This window comes from Sylvia atricapilla, chromosome 25, assembly GCF_009819655.1.
Source record: "Sylvia atricapilla isolate bSylAtr1 chromosome 25, bSylAtr1.pri, whole genome shotgun sequence".
Taxonomy (NCBI): Eukaryota; Metazoa; Chordata; class Aves; order Passeriformes; family Sylviidae; genus Sylvia; species Sylvia atricapilla.
The window spans coordinates 1,188,501-1,208,400 of record NC_089164.1 but is presented as its reverse complement, the minus strand read 5'-3'; the positions used below and the strand labels follow the sequence as shown (position 1 = coordinate 1,208,400).

Sequence of the window (19,900 nt, the reverse complement as noted above, 5' to 3'; positions counted from 1 at the left end):
GGGAATGCACATCCCATCCCTGGGCAGGTGAATTGTGTTATGCCCCTGAGGTGCCACCACCATCACCCGGGACAGAGCCTGGGCCATTTATCCCCAAGGGAGGACGCTCTGCACCGTGGGAACAGCACCTTTGCCTGCACCCAGCCCCTTTTCACCCCTCTTTCCCCATCCTTCCCTGCCAAAACAAGCAGCAGCGTGAGGCACCTGCAGCCTCCCCGGGGTGCTGACTGTGTCTGGATGTGCTGGGAAGCCCAGAGCTTCCTGTCCCACGGGCCTGGAAAGTCCCCCAGCAGCGTCTCCTTCCTCCCACCGGCTCACTGGGGGGAACTGGGGGGCCCTTATCTGCCCTGTGCCCCCGGGAGCTGCAGCCTGTGCCGGGGATGGTGCCCACCTTCACCCTCTGCCTGCTGGGCAGCTCCGCTCTGCTCCTCAGCACCGCACCCGGGGCTCAAGGTAAGGCAGAGCAGCAGTTCTGCTCCTCTGGGGCCTTCCTCCCACGGCCCTCCTCCTCCTCATCGCTGCTCCTCTCCTCGCTGCTCCCCCCCCCCCCCCCCCCCCCCCCCCGCGTTTTTCTCTGCAGAGGGGAATGGGAACCCTGCGCTGGTCCCAGGTGGATCTCAGCATCACAGAGCTCCGAGCTCCTGTGCTGATGGCAGGGATCCTCTGGGCTCACCAGAGCACAGCTGGCACATCACCAGGGCCACAGCTGGCACATCACCAGGGCCACAGCTGGCACATCACCAGGGCCACAGCTGGCAGCCCCAGCCCAGCCCGGGGTGCTCCTGGCAGCACAGGTCCCTGGGGTGCTCCTGGGTCAGCCCTGGACTGCCCTGTCCGTGTCAGCTTTTGGCCCCCAGGAGGGGCTTCAGAGCCCGCAGAAAGGTCAGCAAAGGCTCTTGACCTCGCTGGGAGGTTGACATGAAATCCTGGGCACCCAGATTTTGTCAGCTGGGGTAGCTGCAGGGTCCCCCAGGAGCACAGGGAGGGTCCCAGGGACCCCCACCCCAGCCGCAGCCGCCAGCGCATCCCAGGCTGCACAGGCAGCCTCCAGCACGGCAGGAACCTGCGAGCTGTGCGGGTGAACATTTCCCTTCTCCCCCTTTCCAGCTGCCCTGTGCCCGTCCCCAAATGTCCGGTACGGGAAGGTGTCCCCCCGGCGCTATTACTACAGGACATGGGACACCGTGACCTTCACCTGCAGCCCGGGGTTCACCCTGCGGGGCGCCTCCAGCAGCACCTGCGGAGACTCCAAGTGGAACCCCCCACTCCCGGAGTGCAAAAAGGGTGAGTGTCCCAGGGGTGTGAGCAGCGCCGGCCGCGGGGAAAGCTCCCTCTTGTGTCCTCTCGGATTCCGCGGAAAGGCAAAGCCGGGAGGGATCTGTCCTGGCTTCTCTCCCCAACAGAAACAGCTCCGGGGGGAAATGCTGCGGGGGGAACACGGGGATGGATGGCTGTGCCCTGTCCGGGGCTCCGAGAGCGATGGGGAGAAGTTAACCCCGTTAACCCCGTGGGATGGCAGGATCTGAACCCCGGGGGGATTTCTGACACTCTGCTTCTGGGCAGATGTGGAGCATTGTCACCTTCATGGTGCAGTGGAAAATAATCACAACTTCTCACTGCTCCTGCGGCTTCCCTGTGAGTGTGGATCCCTGCCAAGTCCTGTGACGTGCCTCTGGTCCTGTCGAGACTCTCACTACTGCCAGCAAATTCTTCCAGGTGCAGCAGCACCTTTAGCGAACCAAAACCTTGAGCCAACAAATGGAGCACAGAGCAGAATTCAGAACATCACCCTGACTCTACCCGAGCTGTCCCAGCAGCACACAAACCAGCACAGAGCAGACCCACAGGACATTTTCTCTTCGTCTGCAGAGGTGACATGTCCTCGGCCACCCGGCATCGCCAATGGGCTGCACAGCGGCCAGTCCTCGCCCAGGTTTCCCCGGGGAGTGACCGTGTCCTACAGCTGCAGGGAGGGCTTTGAGCTGCTCGGGAACGTGTCCATCACCTGCACGGACTCCGGCCTCTGGAGCCGGCCGCTGCCCCGCTGTGAAGGTGTGTGGGTGCCTCACTCGTGCCGTGGGGTGGCGGGGAGGGTGCGGGGTGTCCTGTGGGGTCAGAGCGGGGGGGTTCTGGCCGTGAGGAGAGGGCTCTGTGTGCGCAGGGTCTGCTCCGGCGCTGAAGTTTAAAGGATGCTGTTCCCACAGCGATCGGCTGTCAGGCGCCCGAGGTGCAGAACGGGAAGGTCCACAACGGAAAGAGCACCTACAGAGCTGGAGACACTGTGCGCTTCCACTGTCACCGTGGTTATGCCGCAGAGGGCTCTGATGAGGCTCGCTGCCAGCCCGGGGGCACTTGGGACCCTCCGGAGCTCCTGTGCCAGAGGGGTGAGTGCGGCTGCTGCTCAGGAACAGGGCTGCAGGCAGGGATTTCTCGGATTTCCCCCATCCCTGCAGCATCACTCTGGCTGCCCGCCCCTGGCTCCCCGTTCTCCCGCTGAGTTCAATCCCCATCTCCCTCCCGCAGTCCGGCCGTGCCCGATGCCTCCGGAGGTGGCCAATGGCAATCACAACGGCCAGGACCAGGCCTCTTTCACCATGGGGATGTCTGTGAGGTACTCCTGCAATCCCGGCCATTACCTGGTTGGAAATGCCGCCGTGTTCTGCAGAGCGTCGGGGACCTGGAGCCAGCCCCGGCCTCGCTGTGAAGGTGAGTCTGGGCTCCGTCCCCTCAGGGGACAAACTCTCAGGGTGGCTCTGAGCACAGGGGACACCCTCAGTAAATCCACCGAGACCTTCAGTGACAGACTAAAATCCATTTTAATGAAATATTTGGGTTTATAACACGTAAAGAACAAGCTAAGATCCACGAACCCAGAGCCAGCACCGTCCTCCCCAGTCACAGCCTGGCTCCAGCACACCCATGGATGGTGACAGGGCTGAGGACAGGCATGGGCATGGGGGACACAGCTTTTAGGGGGTGACCAGCTGAGTTTAAATGAATCATATCAATACTCTTCGTCCAGAAAAACCAGAGGAGAGACAGGACACCCAAAGGCTGCTGTCAGGATGCAGCTGGCAGTACCTGGGGTTCGAGCTCTCTGTCCTCCCAAAGTCTGACATGCCGGAGGCTGGGGGCTGAGCTGGCTCTGCAAAACCACCTCTCCCAAATTCTCATGGGGTTTTCCCCTCCCTCTGCAGAGGTGACATGTCCTCGGCCACCCGGCATCGCCAATGGGCTGCACAGCGGCCAGTCCTCGCCCAGGTTTCCCCGGGGAGTGACCGTGTCCTACAGCTGCAGGGAGGGCTTTGAGCTGCTCGGGAACGTGTCCATCACCTGCACGGACTCCGGCCTCTGGAGCCGGCCCCTGCCCCGCTGTGAAGGTGTGTGGGTGCCTCACTCGTGCCGTGGGGTGGCGGGGAGGGTGCGGGGTGTCCTGTGGGGTCAGAGCGGGGGGGTTCTGGCCGTGAGGAGAGAGCTCTGTGTGCGCAGGGTCTGCCCCGGCGCTGAAGTTTAAAGGATGCTGTTCCCACAGCGATCGGCTGTCAGGCGCCCGAGGTGCAGAACGGGAAGGTCCACAACGGGCAGAGCACCTACAGAGCTGGAGACACTGTGCGCTTTGGCTGTGATGATGGTTACACCACAGAGGGCTCTGATGCGGCTCGGTGCCAGCCCGGGGGCACTTGGGACCCTCCGGAGCTCCTGTGCCAGAGGGGTGAGTGCGGCTGCTGCTCAGGAACCGGGATTTCACTCATCCCTGCAGCATCACTTGCTCCCCGTTCTCCCGCTGAGTTAAATCCCCATCTCCCTCCCGCAGTCCGGCCGTGCCCGATGCCTCCGGAGGTGGCCAATGGCAATCACAACGGCCAGGACAAAGCGTTTTTTACCGCTGGGATGTCTGTGAGGTACTCCTGCAATCCCGGCCATTACCTGGTTGGAAATGCCGCCGTGTTCTGCAGAGCGTCGGGGATCTGGAGCCAGCCCCGGCCTCGCTGTGAAGGTGAGTCTGGGCTCTGTCCCCTCGGGGGACAAACTCTCAGGGTGCGAACAGATCCCCCAGGAGGGTTAATTCCACGTAAATTGATCATGGAACCAATTAGTGTCAAGCCTTCCCGCGGCCGGGGAGGTTTGTGCGGACATCACGCTGATTTTGTCATTGCAACATTAACAACCCGTGGTTTTGTGTGTTTTCTTTTGCTCCAACTCCTCCTCCTCACCCACATTTCCAGTGACTGTCTGCATCAATCCAATGGTAGCCAACGCAAGGCAACTTGGTGGCCACGGACTTCTCTCTGCCCCCGGGGAAACGGTGACATTTCAGTGCCACGATGGTTACAGGCTGCAGGGCAGTGCCACCGTGTCCTGCCAGGAGGATGGCAGCTGGCAGCCCCCTGCTCCCGAGTGTGACAGAGCTCTGCCTCACCACAACTCCTTCAACAGGTCCTCACGTACGTGTCAGAACCGCCTCGGGGTAACACTGCTGTTTACGTCCCCTAATCCTGTTTGAAAAAATGTTGTTAAACCCTTTGAGGGGAAGATTTAAGCCTGCCCTGGGAATAAGAACCTAATCCTCTGCAAGCCTTTGGGAGAATGTGTTTATTAATGGCTGTATAAATCAAAATAAACATTTCTACAAGGCCAACCACACCCCTTTCTTCCCCACCAGTGCTCTTTGTGTGCTTGCCCCCGATGTGCCCGTCCTGCCTGGTCCTCACCTCTCTTTTCTCTCTCAATAGGTGCTTGTGCTGCTCCCACAAGGTTGCAGTTTGCTGAGCTAAATGAGGAGCATAGAAATGCCATTGAGTTTTCTGTTGGGAAGACTGTGCAATACACTTGCCGCCCTGGATATGCTAAAGTCGCAGGAATGTCACCTACTATTACATGCCTTGGGAGCGGAGTGTGGTCAGAAGCACTAGAGTTCTGTAAAAGTGAATAGCTCCTTGATTTGGTGTCCGTTGTTGCAGGAGGAACAGGTCTCAGGTTCTGTCCATGCCGCCAAAATCTTGATTATTCTGAATATGTGACTAGTAAAGCCATGTAACACTTTGAATTTGGAAACCCGTGTCGGGAGGAATGGGGAATGTGGGCAGGGGACTGGAGGAATAATTGCATATTTTTGTGTAGGGAGACAGGAGCCTAAATTAAGGGTGTTTTCCTTCCCCAGGGAAACAGTGCAGTCACCCTGGTGAGCCTGTGAATGGCAAGATTAGTTCCCTGACAGATCTCCAGTTTGGGTCTACAGTGGTCTACAGCTGTGAGGAAGGGTAAGTCTTGGTCTGGAGGTGGATTAGGTAAGTGTCCCCTGTTTAATTTCCTGTTCATTCGCTCCCAGTAAATGGATTCTGTACAGGATAGCCCCTGTACAGGTTCTGTACCTACAGAGCACATGAGGTGTTCACTGTTGTGTCTATACACTAGAGTCTGTATCTGTATATATATATATATACACACTACATATATATATAGTGTGTATATATAGGCATATATTTGTATATATATCCTATAAATATAACTATAAAATATATTTATAAATATATTAAATATGTATTTATACATATTCTATATAAAATATATACAGACATATAGATATCTATTATACATTATGAATTATAAATTATATACTATATATTATATTGTATATTATATATTATTTATATAAAATTATGTTTATATATAAATATATATATTCCCTATAAATACTGGGAAATGGCTCAGGCAGAGCAAGGAAGGAGCCTCCCGTTCAGGGCCACAGCTCTGCTGCCAGCAGGGCTGATCCCACATCCCGGGTGGAGGGGAGGAGCGATAACTCCAACTGGGATGGTTGGGGATGAATGACCAACCCTTTTACCACCAGGCACAGGTTAGTTGGACAGTCCAGCAGACGCTGTGAGATCTCTGGGGGACGTGTTGCGTGGAGTGGGGAAGTTCCCCTCTGTCAGCGTAAGTAGCTCATGGCTCCGGGGGTTTGCATGGAGCTGGGAAACATTTTCCAGCAGACACGGCCACAGCTTTCCAAGCAAAGCTTTCAGAGGCAATTTCTCTGCTCTGTGGGCAGGGAAATTACCAGAAGGTTTGGAAGTCATAAGAAAGTAGGCTGGGAAAACATCCCAGAGTTAAAGGGATTATGGAAAGCAACACCTCAGCTGGAGCTTTTCCAGCAGTGCTTGAGCATCCTGCTGCTGACTGACACCACGAGCCCATCGCAGGAGAGGAAGGGAAAAGGTGTTCAGCTTTGGGGTTGTTTTGTAAGAGCCAGAGAGACCAAGGGTCAGCCCTAAGCAGGGACAGAGCATTGGGCCAGGGCCAGCAGTGAATCCCAAAATCCCAGACCGTGGGTTTGCTCCCTCTCTCCTGGCACTGGTGAGTGCCCAAAAGCTGCTGTGCTGCTCCTCAGCAATTCCACCCGGGGGTTTCTCTGCTGATCAAATAGTGGCTCATCAGGGCACAGTTTCATGCAAAAACCCAAACATTTGCTGGTGCATTCTGAGGTTTTAAAGCATTCCCCAGATTCTCCAGGTAGGTGTGAAGCACAGGTGACACACAGACTGTGCCTGCTGCACATCTCGGCACCAGGATTTTACACGGGTGATGCAAAAAGGACTATTTGATTTCTTATTTCTTAAAAAGTAGAACATCCAAAGGATGCAGGTGTTTCCTCCACAGAGCTCTGATTATTGCTGCGTTTCCTACCCGCCAGGGAGGCGGGCTCCTGTCGCCAACACGCTCTCACCTGGGAGGTCACTTCATTCCATCTTTAGAACAAGTGTTTGTGGTGCACAGATGGAGGGATTTCAGGCGCTTTGGCGCTGCTGTTGAATTGAGAAAACCTTGTTGTGCACCTCTGCAGGGATCCCCTGCGAGCCCCCTCCGGACATCCCGCACGGGCAGCACACGGGCCGGCTGCTGAGCGAGTTCCACTACGGCACGGCCGTCACCTACAGCTGCCAGGCCGGCTTCCCTCTGCACGGGGAGCCCTCCATCCACTGCACCACCCGCGACGGCCACAACGGCGTGTGGAGCGAGCCCCTGCCGGCCTGCGGAGGTGCGGCTGCGCTGGGGAAGGGCGCGGGGACCCCCAAAATCCTCAGTGTTGGGAAAAATCGGGAAATTCCAACCGGCTGGAATTCTTGCCCCGGCGTTTTCAGGGAGGGCAGGGGAGGCTGGAGGGCCGGCCCAGGATCACCTTTTCCCCCATGGAGGTGTTTGATATTGCAGGATGCAGGCACAGCATCATCTCGAGGGAAAGGATCTTCAGGCTCGAGTCTTAAAATCGCAACCCTTGGTGGCTGCACAGCTCCGCCTCGGGGCCTGTTTTGAGCACTTACACCTCTTTTTATTATTTTTTTTTTCCAGTGGCAAGTTGTCCTGTCCCACAGATCCAGAATGGGAGGGTCGTGGCTCTCAGGGCTGCCTACACACACAGGGACAATGTGACCTTCGAATGTGACCCAGGCTACGCCATCCGTGGCCACAGAGAGGTCCAGTGCCACCCAAACAACACCTGGGTGCCGCCCGTGCCGGTCTGCGAGCAGGGCAAGTGTCCCAGCTAGGCTTTACCTTTCCCCTGCTCTCCCAAATGCACCTTTTCTGGCTCTTTAACCCCCTGGTTCTCTCTCCCAGCTGGCTGCAGAGCCCCTGCCAGGCTGGGCTTTGCCGAGCTGAAGGAGCCCCAGAGGAACCAGACGGTGTTTCCCGAGGGGAGCAGGGTGGAATTGGTGTGCCGGCCCGGCTACACCCAGCTCCCGGGGGTGTCACCAGCCATCACCTGCCTCAGGAACCAGACGTGGTCTGCAGCGCTGGAGTTCTGTAAAAGTACGTCCTGCAAGTGTTGAAAACCTCAAGCGTGAGGCTCGGCTGGTTTTCCACGTTTTCCCAGTTTTGTGGGGTTCGCTGTCAGCTCATCCTGGCTGGGCTGTGAGCACAGCTCGGGGCTGATGGAGGCTGGAATTCCCTTCCAGGGCAGCAGTGTCCCAGCCCAGGGAGCCCAGAGAACGGCAGAGCTGTGGTCCTGACAGATCTCCTCTTCGGCTCCAAAATTAATTACACTTGTGACAAAGGGTGAGTCTTGCCCCGGTGAGAGCGAAGTGGATTTTCAGCTTTACACAACTCAGTCCCCAAGTCAGAACTCTCGGGTGCCACTTGCAAGGGTTGTAAAGAAATCTCAGGGCAAGAAATCTCACTGTTAAATTAAATTAAATTAAATTAAATTAAATTAATCCTTCTGTGTGGTCCAGGTACAAGTTGGTTGGAGGCTCCCAGAGAATTTGTGAGGTCTCTGGCACAGGTGTCTCGTGGAGTGGGGATGCTCCTGTCTGCCAAGGTAAGTAGGCCACCACAACAGGCCTTTGGAGATGGTTTACAAGATAAAATGGAACTTCCTTCAAGACAAAGGTTTTATCGCAAAAGATTTCTGAAGTCACTGAATGTGTAAACCAGTTTCTTTTTCTTTTTGTTTGGGATATGCTTCTGAAAAGGTTTCAAAGGTTTTTATTCTGGTCCAAACTGGGAAGAAACACTAATATTTTAAACTCTGATGGTGGGTAAGTATTTCTCACTGGGCATGTACAGGCAGGATGTGGCCAGTCTCTCTCTGTGTCACCAATGGTTATGGAAAGGGACATAAGAATTGTGCCAGCACCTCCAGACAATGGCAGCAAGGAGGTGACTCACAGGAGGGGACAGATTTTCCTTCCCACATGTGATTATTTTTTTTTTTCCATGCAAAGTGTGTTCCTGGAGAATTCGGGTTGTTGTGTCAGAGCTGAGGTGGTTTCCTCTCCATCAGGGCAGAGTGTGTGCCCTGGGCAGTGCTGACTGTCCCCTTGTCCCACCCCCAGGGATCCGCTGTGCTCCCCCTCCGGCCGTGCCCCACGGGACACACAGCGGCGGCTCCAGGGACACCTTCTCCTTCGGGGACGTGGTCACCTACACCTGTGCCTCGGGGCTGGCCCTGGCTGGGGACACCTCCCTGTCCTGCACCTCTGAGGATGGGGAGAATGGCACCTGGAGAGGGGCAGTGCCGCGGTGCCAAGGTACAGCTCAGGGTGTGCCCGCAGCCAGCTCTGGCTGTCCCTGCCACAAGGGACAACCACGGCTGTGGCAGGTCCTGCAGCCACCCACGGGGACACAGCTCACACCTCTGATTTGATTTATTCTCAGCAGTTAATGTCAGTGTTCAGGACAACTCAGAGAATTTACTATTTTTAAAATAATTTTTCTGGGCATGAAATGCTTATTTGAGTGGCACTTTAATATAACAGCTTTTACTTTTTCTTGCTGGTGGGGAAGTACTATTATTGCCTCAGTTTTCATTACAACTTTATTTGATGTATTTCTTCTGAAAAAGCTCTAAAAAACCACGATGTTGGTCTCTGATGGAGAAAAGAGACCTGGAAAAAAAAAAGAGATGGAAAGCTCCTGGAAAAGCTCCATATCCCCTCGTCCTGGCTGACTGCACTTGTGCTGTCTCCCTCCTTCGCTTTCAGAAGGTTGGATTTTGGGTGGTTTTCTTGCCTTGCTCTGTTTCTCACGTGCCTTTCCTTGTCCCTGGCAGAGGTGAGGTGTCCTGCCCCCCCGAGCATTGCCAACGGGCAGCACAGCGCCAGCCCCGGGGCCAGCCTCAGCCCGGGCTCCGTGGTGCTCTACTCCTGTGCCGAGGGTTATTCCCTGGTGGGGAACGCCTCCATCCACTGCACGGCCAAGGGAACCTGGAGCCGGCCCCAGCCCCGCTGCCAAGGTGTGTTCCTGGGCTTCCTCTGCCTGTCCCCGGGCTCTTTCCTCCTTCTCGGCTCTTGGTTTAATCACTGCAGCCAAATCCCCAGGGAGAGGCAGGGACCAGAGGTGCCCCGTGTGCCTCTGTGCGGTTCCCTTTCTGTTCCCACTGAGTACAAACACTCAGGAACCGCTGAATAAGGATATTTTGTGTAAAACCAAGAGTCAGTAATGTTGAAATGCCCGTGACAGTGATGGCAGTGCCCAGCAGCAGGTGCTGCCCCTGCCCAGTGCCCCTCCACTGCCAGGAGGGGTTTCACATCCCCAGCTCTTCACATCCTCCTGCTCTTCCCTTCCAGCAACTGGCTGCACCAGGCCGGAGATCGAGAATGGAAAAGTGACCGGGCTGGAGACTACCTACAGGCTGGAGGACATCGTTCTCTTCAAGTGCAACATGGGTTATGCCTTGAAGGGCTCCCAAGAGTCTCGGTGCCAGTTTGGGGGCAAGTGGCACCCTCCTGTCCCCACCTGTGAGAAGTGTAAGTGCCAGTGAGGGGCAGGGGGGGAGCTGATTGCCAAACCTCTGTGCGGAGGGTGGTTTGTGGTACCAGCCCTTGGCTAGCTGAGACTTCTTCCCCTCCTTGCAGTGCCGCCGTGTCCTCCCCCTCCAGTCATCAGGAACGGCCAGCACGACAGCAAGGCTGTGACAGAGTTCATCCCTGGCATGTCAGTGAAGTACTACTGCGACCCTGGGTACGTCCTCACCGGGAAAACCACGGTTTCCTGTCTGCCATCGGGAGTCTGGAGCATCCCCTACCCGCGGTGTGAAGGTGAGCTGGAAACGCTTTCCCCGGAGGAGAGCGCTGTGCTCACACAGACCCCAACACCAGAGGAGGAGCCCCCAGCTCTGAGCTCCCCAGCAGCCTGAGCTCCGCTGCTTTTCCCTCCCAGTGCTCACCTGCAGCAGCCCCAGCATCAAGGACGGAGAGGTGGCTGAGGGCCAGAGGGCTGTGTACCACCCTGGGGACAATGTCACCTTCCAGTGCCACCCAGGCTTCGTGCTGAGGGGCAGCCGTGGGGCCGAGTGCCAGCCCGACAGCCGCTGGATGCCCGCTGTCCCCACCTGCGAGCCAGGTGAGCCAGCTGTGACGGGCTTTGCTGCGGTGCCAGTGCTCCACCTCCGCGCAAACCCCATAACCTCTGCTCTCTGCTCGTCCCCGGCAGTGCGGCTCTGCCCTCCGCCGCCCGTCATCGCCCACGCCACGCTCAGCGCGGAGCCGGGCACGAACTTCACCAGCGGCACCTCCGTGAGCTACAGCTGCCAGCCCGGCTTCTCCCTGCTCGGGGAGCCCTCGCTGCTGTGCACGGCCTGGGGCAACTGGAGCCTTCCCCACCCACGATGTGCAGGTGGGGCTGGCTCGGCGTCCATCCTGTGCCAGGCTCAGCGTCCACCCCGTGCCAGGCTCAGCATTCATCCATCCCGTACCAGGCTCAGCGTCCACCCTGTGCCAGGCTCAGCGTCCATCCTGTGCCAGGCTCAGTATCCATCCTGTGCCAGGCTCAGCGTCCATCCCGTGCCAGGCTCAGCGTCCATCCCGTGCCAGGCTCAGCGTCCACCCCGTGCCAGGCTCAGTATCCATCCTGTGCCAGGCTCAGTATCCATCCTGTGCCAGGCTCAGCATCCATCCCGTGCCAGGCTCAGCGTCCACCCCGTGCCAGGCTCAGCATCCACCCCGTGCCAGGCTCAGTATCCATCCCGAGCCAGGCTCAGCATTCATCCACCCCGTGCCAGGCTCAGTAACCATCCTGTGCCAGGCTCAGCTTCCATCCCATCCCAGGCTCAGTATCCATACTGTGCCAGGCTCAGCATTCATCCCATCCCATCCCTTCCCATCCCAGGCTCAGTATCCATCCATCCTGTGCCAGGCTCAGCATTCATCCCATCCCAGCTCAGCATCCATCCTGTGCCAGGCTCAGCATCCATCCATCCTGTGCCAGGCTCGCCCTGGATCAGGCAAACCTGCCAAGCTGCAGGATTCTGTGGTATAGGGGGAAGCACACACAGGAGCTGTGCTCACTTTGGTGGCACTGGGAGTGACCTGGTGGCATTGCCTCAGTTTCCCAAAAGGAGACAGGCTTGGGTGTTCTAAATGTTGAAATTTTTATATATTCTAAATATTTCAATGTCTTAATATAGAAAAAGATTTCTGTACTCTACAGCCCATAGTCATGTGAAGGCACCACACTGTCCAAACTATTTTTTGGCCATTCTTTTTTCCTATTTTTTTTTCTATGACCACATAAATTAGGTCCTTTTGGTGATCCCTGTGTCCTGTGTCCTTACATGCTGAACGTTATTTGATGCAAATATCAGGCTACATCGAAGGTGCATCAATAACTTGGGGTTTAACAGTGCCTACCAATGCACCTGTTTCTCTTTAGCTGCATTTCACAGCCAAGGACATATTTCTCATGCCCATTTTGTTTCTTGGCAGCCGGCTGTGGCACACCAACACCCTTGTTATTTGCTGAGCTAAGCGAGGAGTATGAAAATCAGACTGAGTTTCCTGTTGGGATGACTTTGAACTACACTTGTCAGCCTGGATACGTGGCACAGCCACAGATAACACCAACCATCACATGTCTTGAAAATCTAACGTGGTCTGAAGCCCAGGAGTTTTGCAAGAGTAAGTTTTGCAGCTGCTTTGAATTTGTTTAAATTGTTGTGCACTAAAATCTCATAATTTCTCTTTTACCACTCCCTCCTTTGGAAGGTTTGGGCAGACTCCTGAAAACAGTGATTCTTTTCCTATGACGCTGAGTTAAAGAAACTTAAAATCAGCTCACCTCAACCCCTGCCACGGGCAGGAACACCTTCCACTATCCCAGCTTGCTCCAAGAGGTGTCCAAACTGGCCTTGGACACTTCCAGGGATCCAGGGGCAGCCACAGCTGCTCTGGGCACCCTGTGCCAGGGCCTGCCCACCCTCCCAGGGAGGAATTCCTTCCCAATATCCCATCCATCCTGCCCTCTGGCACTGGGAAGCCACTCCTGTCACTCCATCCCTTGTCCCGAGTCCCTCTCCAGCTCTCCTGGAGCCCCTTTTGACACCAGAATATGCTCTAAGTTCTCCCTGGAGCCTTTTCTTCAGGCTGAACAACCCCAACTTCCCCAGCCTGTCCCAGAATCGTAGCCCTGTCCTTTTCTCAGTTTTGTTTCATCCTCTTTCCTCAGTGCTGCAATGCCCTTCACCTCCAAATATTGACAAAGGAAACCACGACAGCCAGCACCTGGAGGTTTTTCCCATGGGGATGGTTGTGAACTACAGCTGTGACCCTGGCTACAGCCTCGTGGGAGAGGCATCCATCTCCTGCACCGACTCTGGCAACTGGAGCCTCCCTCTCCCCCAGTGTGCAGGTACACAGTGGTTCTGAGCTTGGAGCCTGGGAGTTTCTGCCTGTAGGACTCCTCCTTTCCCAAAATTCTGAACCCTTTTCCTTCTTTCTTTTTTTTTTTTTTTTTTTTTTTTTTTTTTTTTTTTTTTTACCCATTTTAAACTGCACATCCTCAAAATACATTTTAAAACAACTTTAGTAGTTGACATCCCCGTTTTCTCCCTATGTTTCCTCCCCTGATAGGTGGCTGTGGTGCACCTCCAAACCTCACCTTTGCTGAGCTAACCAGGCAATACAAAAACCAGCTGGAATTTGCTGTTGGGGACACTGTGCGCTACAGCTGCCGGCCGGGACACTCGAGACGCCTCGGAGTGCCCCTAACTCTGACTTGCCTCCAAAACCACACGTGGTCTGCAGCCCTAGAGTTCTGTAAAAGTGAATAGCTCCATCCCTTTGCTGTTGGTTGTCGGAAATTGTGTGTTCTGTGGGTTTCTCAGAGCAATTTTCTGAAGGAAAGATTCATACATGGCTTTACTAGTCACATGGTCTGGGCCGCTTTGGGCCTTTTCAAAATCACGTTTTATTGGTGTCAGAACTTGGACAGAGCCTTTAAGATGCCTTCTCACACAGTGTGTTACACAACCTCGAGAGAGGAGTTTAAACTCAGCCTTGTTCTTTCCCAGGGAAGCAATGTAAAGAGCCAGAACCCCCCAGGAATGGCAGAGTTGTTGTTCTCACAGATCTCCTTTTTGGGTCAACCGTGAGCCACGTGTGCGATGAAGGGTGAGTCCCACGCTGCCTTTGCTGACTCTGTGTCAGTGAGTTTGGTGTTGGGTAAGGGATCAGAGCCCACTCCTCTGCACAGCTGTTCTCTCACAGCAGACCTGAATCTGGGTTCTAATTTTGCCATAGCTGTCTGCTCTGGAAAGGGGGAATTGTGGAATTGTCTCGTTTTTCCCTCCTGTGCTCAGTAGATTAATTTGCAAACCAGTTTCAGTTTTCCTTCTCAGATGGCCTCGAGCAGGAGCTGAGAGTGGGAGCAAGCCTGTGCTGCAAGGAGGCTCCAGCCCTCTGGAAATCTGTTGGGTCCTGATTTAGCACCTGACCCATCTAACCCAGAGTTTTTGGGGTCAGTTTTTTTGCTCCTCTTGGATCTGGAAAGAAGGAACTTGATGTCCCAGCAGAGTGACCTTGGGAATCAGCTGGAATCAGGAGGCTGCAGAAGGAAACCTCCGGGGAGGACAAAGTCCACGCTGAAGGACTTGGAAGAAGCTGATATTTCTCTCTGTACCTCCAGGTACAGGCTGGTTGGACAATCCCACAGGAGATGTGAGACTTGGGGCCGAGAAGTTGCCTGGAGTGGTCTGCCTCCCACCTGTCAGAGTAAGGTCACCACCAGATCAGGGCCAGAGTTGCCATACTAACTCCTTAAAATTAAAACGCATTTCCTTTAAATAAAAAGAATTAAAGGAATAAGACTATCAAAGCATGATATTCCTCTGGGATAGTTCTGGGTTTTTTTTAAGGCTTGCATGTTTGGTTTCTTCTAAAAATCTTCCAGATGTAAGCTTTTGATCTGTCACAGCAAAGCAGGCTGAAGAGTTGTGAGATGCCTGCAGGGACTAGTCCCTTTTGTTTCAAAACCAGAAATAAGAAATCAAGTAAAAAATGTGTTTTGTAGTAGAAGAACGGTGTTTTGAGTACGATTGAAATGGAATTTTCCAAAGCACAAGCACGTTTTGCAGGGGTTGATCACTGCAATTAAGTCTTTTCTTCAGATGGAATTGCTTTGGAAGGCACAAGGCTGGGATAGTAAAGCATTAATGAGAATGACAGTACTGACAGATTCCTACCCCATTGCACATATTTATTAGAATATATTCACATTATTCTGTTTATGGACACAAAACTATGTTATATATATAATACTGTGGTACCCTTAAGGTACCTAAAAGAAATAAACCCCCTCAGTTCTTTAAAATATTCTTATCTGAGTCCAACCTGTGAAACTCCTCTGAGCACACTGAGAGTGGGTTTTAGGATGTGTTCATCACAGCACACACACAGCTTTGTGTCCCTAAAGAGGAATTTCTGTTTCAGGGGTGGCGTGCCCTGCCCCACAGGTCCGGAACGGGAGGGTGGCTGTCCCCAAGTCCCGCTACACCTACAGGGACACTGTCACCTTTAAGTGCCACAGAGGCTTCACCCTGCGAGGCCACCCCACGTCCCAGTGCCAGGGTGACAGGAGGTGGCACCCACCCCTGCCTGTCTGCGAGGAGGGTAAGGATCAGCTCTTGGGCCTGTCGGGATTGCACATTCCTCCTGATTTCTCCTCACCGAAGCCAAAGTTGGTTTTATTTTTCCTGTTTGCTCCGACTGCTTTAAGGAGAACCCAGAAATTTTTCCTTTTCATTTATGCTTCTCTTCACACACAGGAGATGAGCCAGGGTTTGGGTAATGCTGTAAGTATTGGCACTTTCTCACACTGCTTGTTGCAATCCATAACCCACACTCTCTTCATTCCCTGGAAGTGAGGAATTCAGTAGCTGATACTGACTATCAGCGAATATTTTCCTGGAAATTTAACACCAGGATGATAAGAAATGAAGGTAAATTTGTGCACTTTATTTGCTCAACCACGTTTTTAAACTCTCAATACTGCATTTAGATGGAGTGGCGGAGTCTTATCACCAGCCTGATACTACAACAAAGCCAGGTAGGTCTGAAGAGGCAAGATTTGATTTATTAATCACCAACTCCTTCTCCCAACCTGCTTTTTTGAGGGGACTTTGGAGAGGGTTGGGCAGTGCTGTTGGAGTCAGTGCTGTGGGAGGGAGCATTCAGCTTTCTCCACCTGCTCAGAAGTTTCCCCTCTCTAAGCTCTGTTTTGATCTGTACGTCTCTGTTTTCAGCACTGCACTGCTCCAAGCCTGCAAATATCACCCACGGGTCTTTCCGTGGCCCAGTAAAAGCATTTTTTACTCCGGGAACATCTGTAGACTACATCTGTGAGCCTGGCTTCTCTCTCCTGGGGACAGCATCCATTTATTGCACAGCATCTGGAGCCTGGAGCCATCCCCCTCCCCTCTGTCAAGGTGTGTTTTGGCTGCAGGGAACAAAGAACATTTAACGAATCTTGCCTCAGGGGAAGGTTTAGAAAGTCTAAATCTGAGCGCAGACTGTGTGATAAGAACAAATTGAAGTTTTAGCCTTTCCCAAGCCTGCTGGAGTTATTACAGGGTGTCGAGTCCAGGGGGAGAAATTCTAATGGAACAGTGGAGGCTGCAGAGGGACAGTGCCTCAGTCGCTCCCTGGGCATCCTTCAGCATCCTGTTGTTTGTCTCTCCGTGATTTTCCAGCGGTGCGGTGTCCGCAGCCTCCCAACATCCCCAACGGGAGGCTCAAGGGCAATGCCTCTGGCACCTTTCCCTGCGGAGCCGCAGTTTCCTACAGCTGCAATCCCGGTTACTCACTGGTGGGGAATGCGTTCATCAACTGCACGGGCTCGGGAGCCTGGAGCCAGCCCCTCCCGCAGTGCAAAGGTGAGTCTGTGCTTCCTCTGGTCTTTGGAATCCCACGCGGGATCGAAGCACTTTCCTGGTTCCGCAGCCATAAAGAAAGGGATTATCCCGCGGAGTGAGAGTTAATTCCTGGCTACACTCAGAAGGAACTCGGGAGCAATGTCCTGAATAACCCACGAGCAGTGTCCTGAATAACCCACGAGCAATGTCCTGAATAACCCACAGCTGTGTTTCTCATATTTTGCCTTCCCTCTAAACGTCCTCTTTTTACTGCTTCCAATGTCAGAGATCAGATGTGAATTCCCGGATGTCCAAGGTGTTAAAAAAGCCATTAAAGGAAATACTTATCGCTCTGGGACTAACATCACTCTCGAATGTGACGATGGTTACATGCTGGAGGGCATCAGTCACACCCAGTGCCAGGAGGACTTCAGCTGGGACCCTCCCGTGCCAGCCTGTAAACTGAGTGAGTGGAATGTAAACCGAGCAAAGATCAAACAGAAGCATGCAAATGCACTTGAAACATGCAAATGTCTGGGTTTTTTTTTTTTTTTTTTAAAGGAAGTACACAAGGGTGTGGTTTTAAGAAATCTGGTGGCGTAGGTTTTAGCAATGAGACATTGGCATGGGGAAGCTGTGGCTGCCCTGGATTCCTGGCAGTGCCCAAGGCCAGGTTGGATATTGGGGTTTGGAGCAGCCTGGGACAGTGGAAGGTGTCCCTGCCATGGCATTGGGGTGGAACTGGATGAGCTTTAAGATCCCTTCAACTCAAACCATCCTATGATTCTGAAAAGTTTACTGGTATTGCTTAAGGACAGCTGAGAAATGCTGTGTTTTGGTAGAACAGTTTGCTGATTTTCCTTTTTTTTTCCCTTCCCTCCAGCGTCCCCCAAGTCCGGGTCAGTCGGCCTAGGTAAGCAGCTTACAAACATTTTTGTCCCCAGCCCAGTGGCACAACCTCCCTCTGATTACTCAGCAGATACACCCTGTTGTGGATTTCATGCACTTTACAACACACAGCGAGAATAACTCGGGTTCCTCTCCCTCAGGGGTGGCAGCTGCGGCAGTTCTGCTGCTCCTGGGGGCAGGCGTGGGCTGGAAAATAATGTCCAAGCAGAAGGAAGGGTAAGGCAGCTCTAGTGTTTGTTCCTGCCCCTTGGTGCCAAATCCCAAGCTTTATACTCTTGAGATATTTGCCTCGGTGTGTCTGGGCCTTGTAAGTTTGTAAATAATTTTGTGCCTTCAGAACAGGCTTGCAAATGGTACAACCTGGAATCCACGGCGTGGTTATGTCATTTTATTTCATGCCTCTCTTTCTGAAAGGAAACCAAACCAACTGCTCTTTTACGAGGCAATTCATTGTTTTCTTCTTTTTCACCTAGCTATTACCGTACATATGAAAACTATAATTACAGAACCCCCCTGAGCCCAGCATCTGAGCACAAAGACCTGGCTCTGCCATAGGAGGTACGGATTTATATTCCTCAGCACAAAATATCAGTTAGAGCTGCAGTAAATATCCTGTCATTTGTTTATATTGCTGACTGCATTGTCTCCTCGACTGACTAATTTCCTATTAGAGTCATTCAAGTAGAAACCTCTTTTCCTTTTCATTTTCTGATAGAATATTTTCTTTTTGCCAAATAGAAGATGTTTAAAATATACTGGGGTTTTAAAACATCCTGTTTTTTTCTGGCACCGCCCTCAAATCTGACTTTCCTTTTCCACAATCTGGACAGTTGGTGTGCACAGGTCAGACTACAGACCAGTCCTTCCTTCAAAGCTGCCTTTAATTTGTACAGATTATGAAAAAACTGAAGAACTGCCTCAGCTGTAGTAGAGTCAGAAAAGGAAACTGAACTTGGTTTCTGGGGTTTTTTTATTGCTTTCACATCTGCTACAATGGTATTTTTACTAACAAGTGAATTCCTTGGTGGATCGATTGCAGCCAACAGGGAATTTTCACTGTTCACAGCACTTCACCTACAGAGCAGGACACCGTAAACAAAATCACTTTCGGGTTGTTTGGGGTGATTCCTTTGAAGCAAAGCCTTTCCCAGAAATTCCCTCCTCTCTCTCCGGGTGCTGATGGAATCTCTACACATCAGCAGGAGCACAGGAAAGCTCCAATTTCAACCTCAGGATCTCATTTCTTTCCTAGGCTGGGCATCCGAGCCGCTGCTAACCAGGAGCTGGGCTTGTTTCCCACAGCGAGGAAGAGCTGCTTATGTGGAGACTGGAATTCCCTGGCAAAAAACAAAGACATTTACTGTAAATCTTTAATGCTCTCCTGCTCTCAGTAGTTTCTGTAAGGATGTAGGGAGGCTCAGCCTGCACACAGTGCAGGAGGGAATTCTGTGTGCTGCTCCCCATGAAGAATATTTCCTTTATCCCCCAAAAAACCTGCATGACCAAGTGGATAACCCCAAGCTTTGGCAGGGAGAAATAATGAAAAATGAACTTTATTTCCTTCCTGCAATGCTTATGTGCAGTGCTCCTCTATGTGCAGTGTTCCTCTATGTGCAGTGTTCTTCTATCAATGCTTAACCGAATAAAAAGCTGATGATGAGAATTCTGTGTCTAATTTTTGGTTTACCTAGAACTTTAACTTCCAAAGGCGAGCAGCCCTGCACAGGGGTGTCCATCCTGAGCTGTTATTTTTAATTAATCACTGCTGGTGTTCAAGTGCAGCAGTCGCACAATTAAATACACTTTGATTTTTTTTCCTGTTTCCTTGAGCTGCCCAGGAAAGGGCTCGGTCTCCTGGCACCCAGGGCTGTAATGCAAAATTCGGAGATTTTTAGTGGAGATTACACTAAATCGGGGCGTTCTTTGCTGGAAGATCTTTGTACCTTTCAATCCTAATCCCTAAGAAAGGAGACGTGGTGAGAGCAGCAGGCCGGAGCATCCCTTGGTCAAGGGCATCTCCGAATGAACCAGCTCTAAGGATGAAATAAATAAAGGCGCTGATGTATTCGTTTGGCAAAATACTCAAGGTCCGTGTATTCTCCAGCTGAAGAATGATTAGTAACCTCCTAAAAATATCATTTTCGGGTCAAACAGAGCCCGCCCTGAGCATGCGTTGAACGGAGCAGGGATTGCGTCATTATTTCGGAAATTAACTCATCACAACACAGCGGCCGTGCCAGGAAACCGAGCTAACCCTGCGCTCCTGTGTGTACCACCGGCCTGGCGAGCAGCGCGGCCCGTGCAATACCGGCAATCCCGGGGGTGAACAGCAGCCCGAGCTGTCCCCAAAGTGTTTGTCCCAAAAGT

At 52.9% G+C, this 19,900-nt stretch overlaps 1 protein-coding gene across 1 annotated transcript; it reads left to right on the top strand.

The window, feature by feature from the left end:
- The first annotated feature begins 380 nt into the window (after positions 1-380).
- Positions 381-19,444, top strand: LOC136371456 (complement receptor type 1-like). Its single transcript, XM_066335558.1, is given in 37 exon segments — positions 381-453; positions 1,108-1,284; positions 1,870-2,052; positions 2,205-2,384; positions 2,524-2,706; positions 3,198-3,380; positions 3,533-3,712; positions 3,815-3,997; positions 4,227-4,429; positions 4,432-4,468; positions 4,734-4,925; positions 5,162-5,261; positions 5,852-5,937; positions 6,845-7,039; positions 7,351-7,530; positions 7,618-7,809; positions 7,956-8,055; positions 8,232-8,317; positions 8,835-9,029; positions 9,551-9,733; positions 10,068-10,247; positions 10,356-10,538; positions 10,660-10,842; positions 10,933-11,111; positions 12,122-12,395; positions 12,943-13,125; positions 13,347-13,538; positions 13,787-13,886; positions 14,401-14,486; positions 15,204-15,383; positions 15,772-15,819; positions 16,016-16,198; positions 16,463-16,645; positions 16,911-17,090; positions 17,508-17,537; positions 17,674-17,749; positions 18,007-19,444. Coding segments are annotated over 37 exon segments (5,613 nt in total). The 3' UTR covers positions 18,089-19,444.
- The last annotated feature ends 456 nt before the right edge of the window (positions 19,445-19,900 follow it).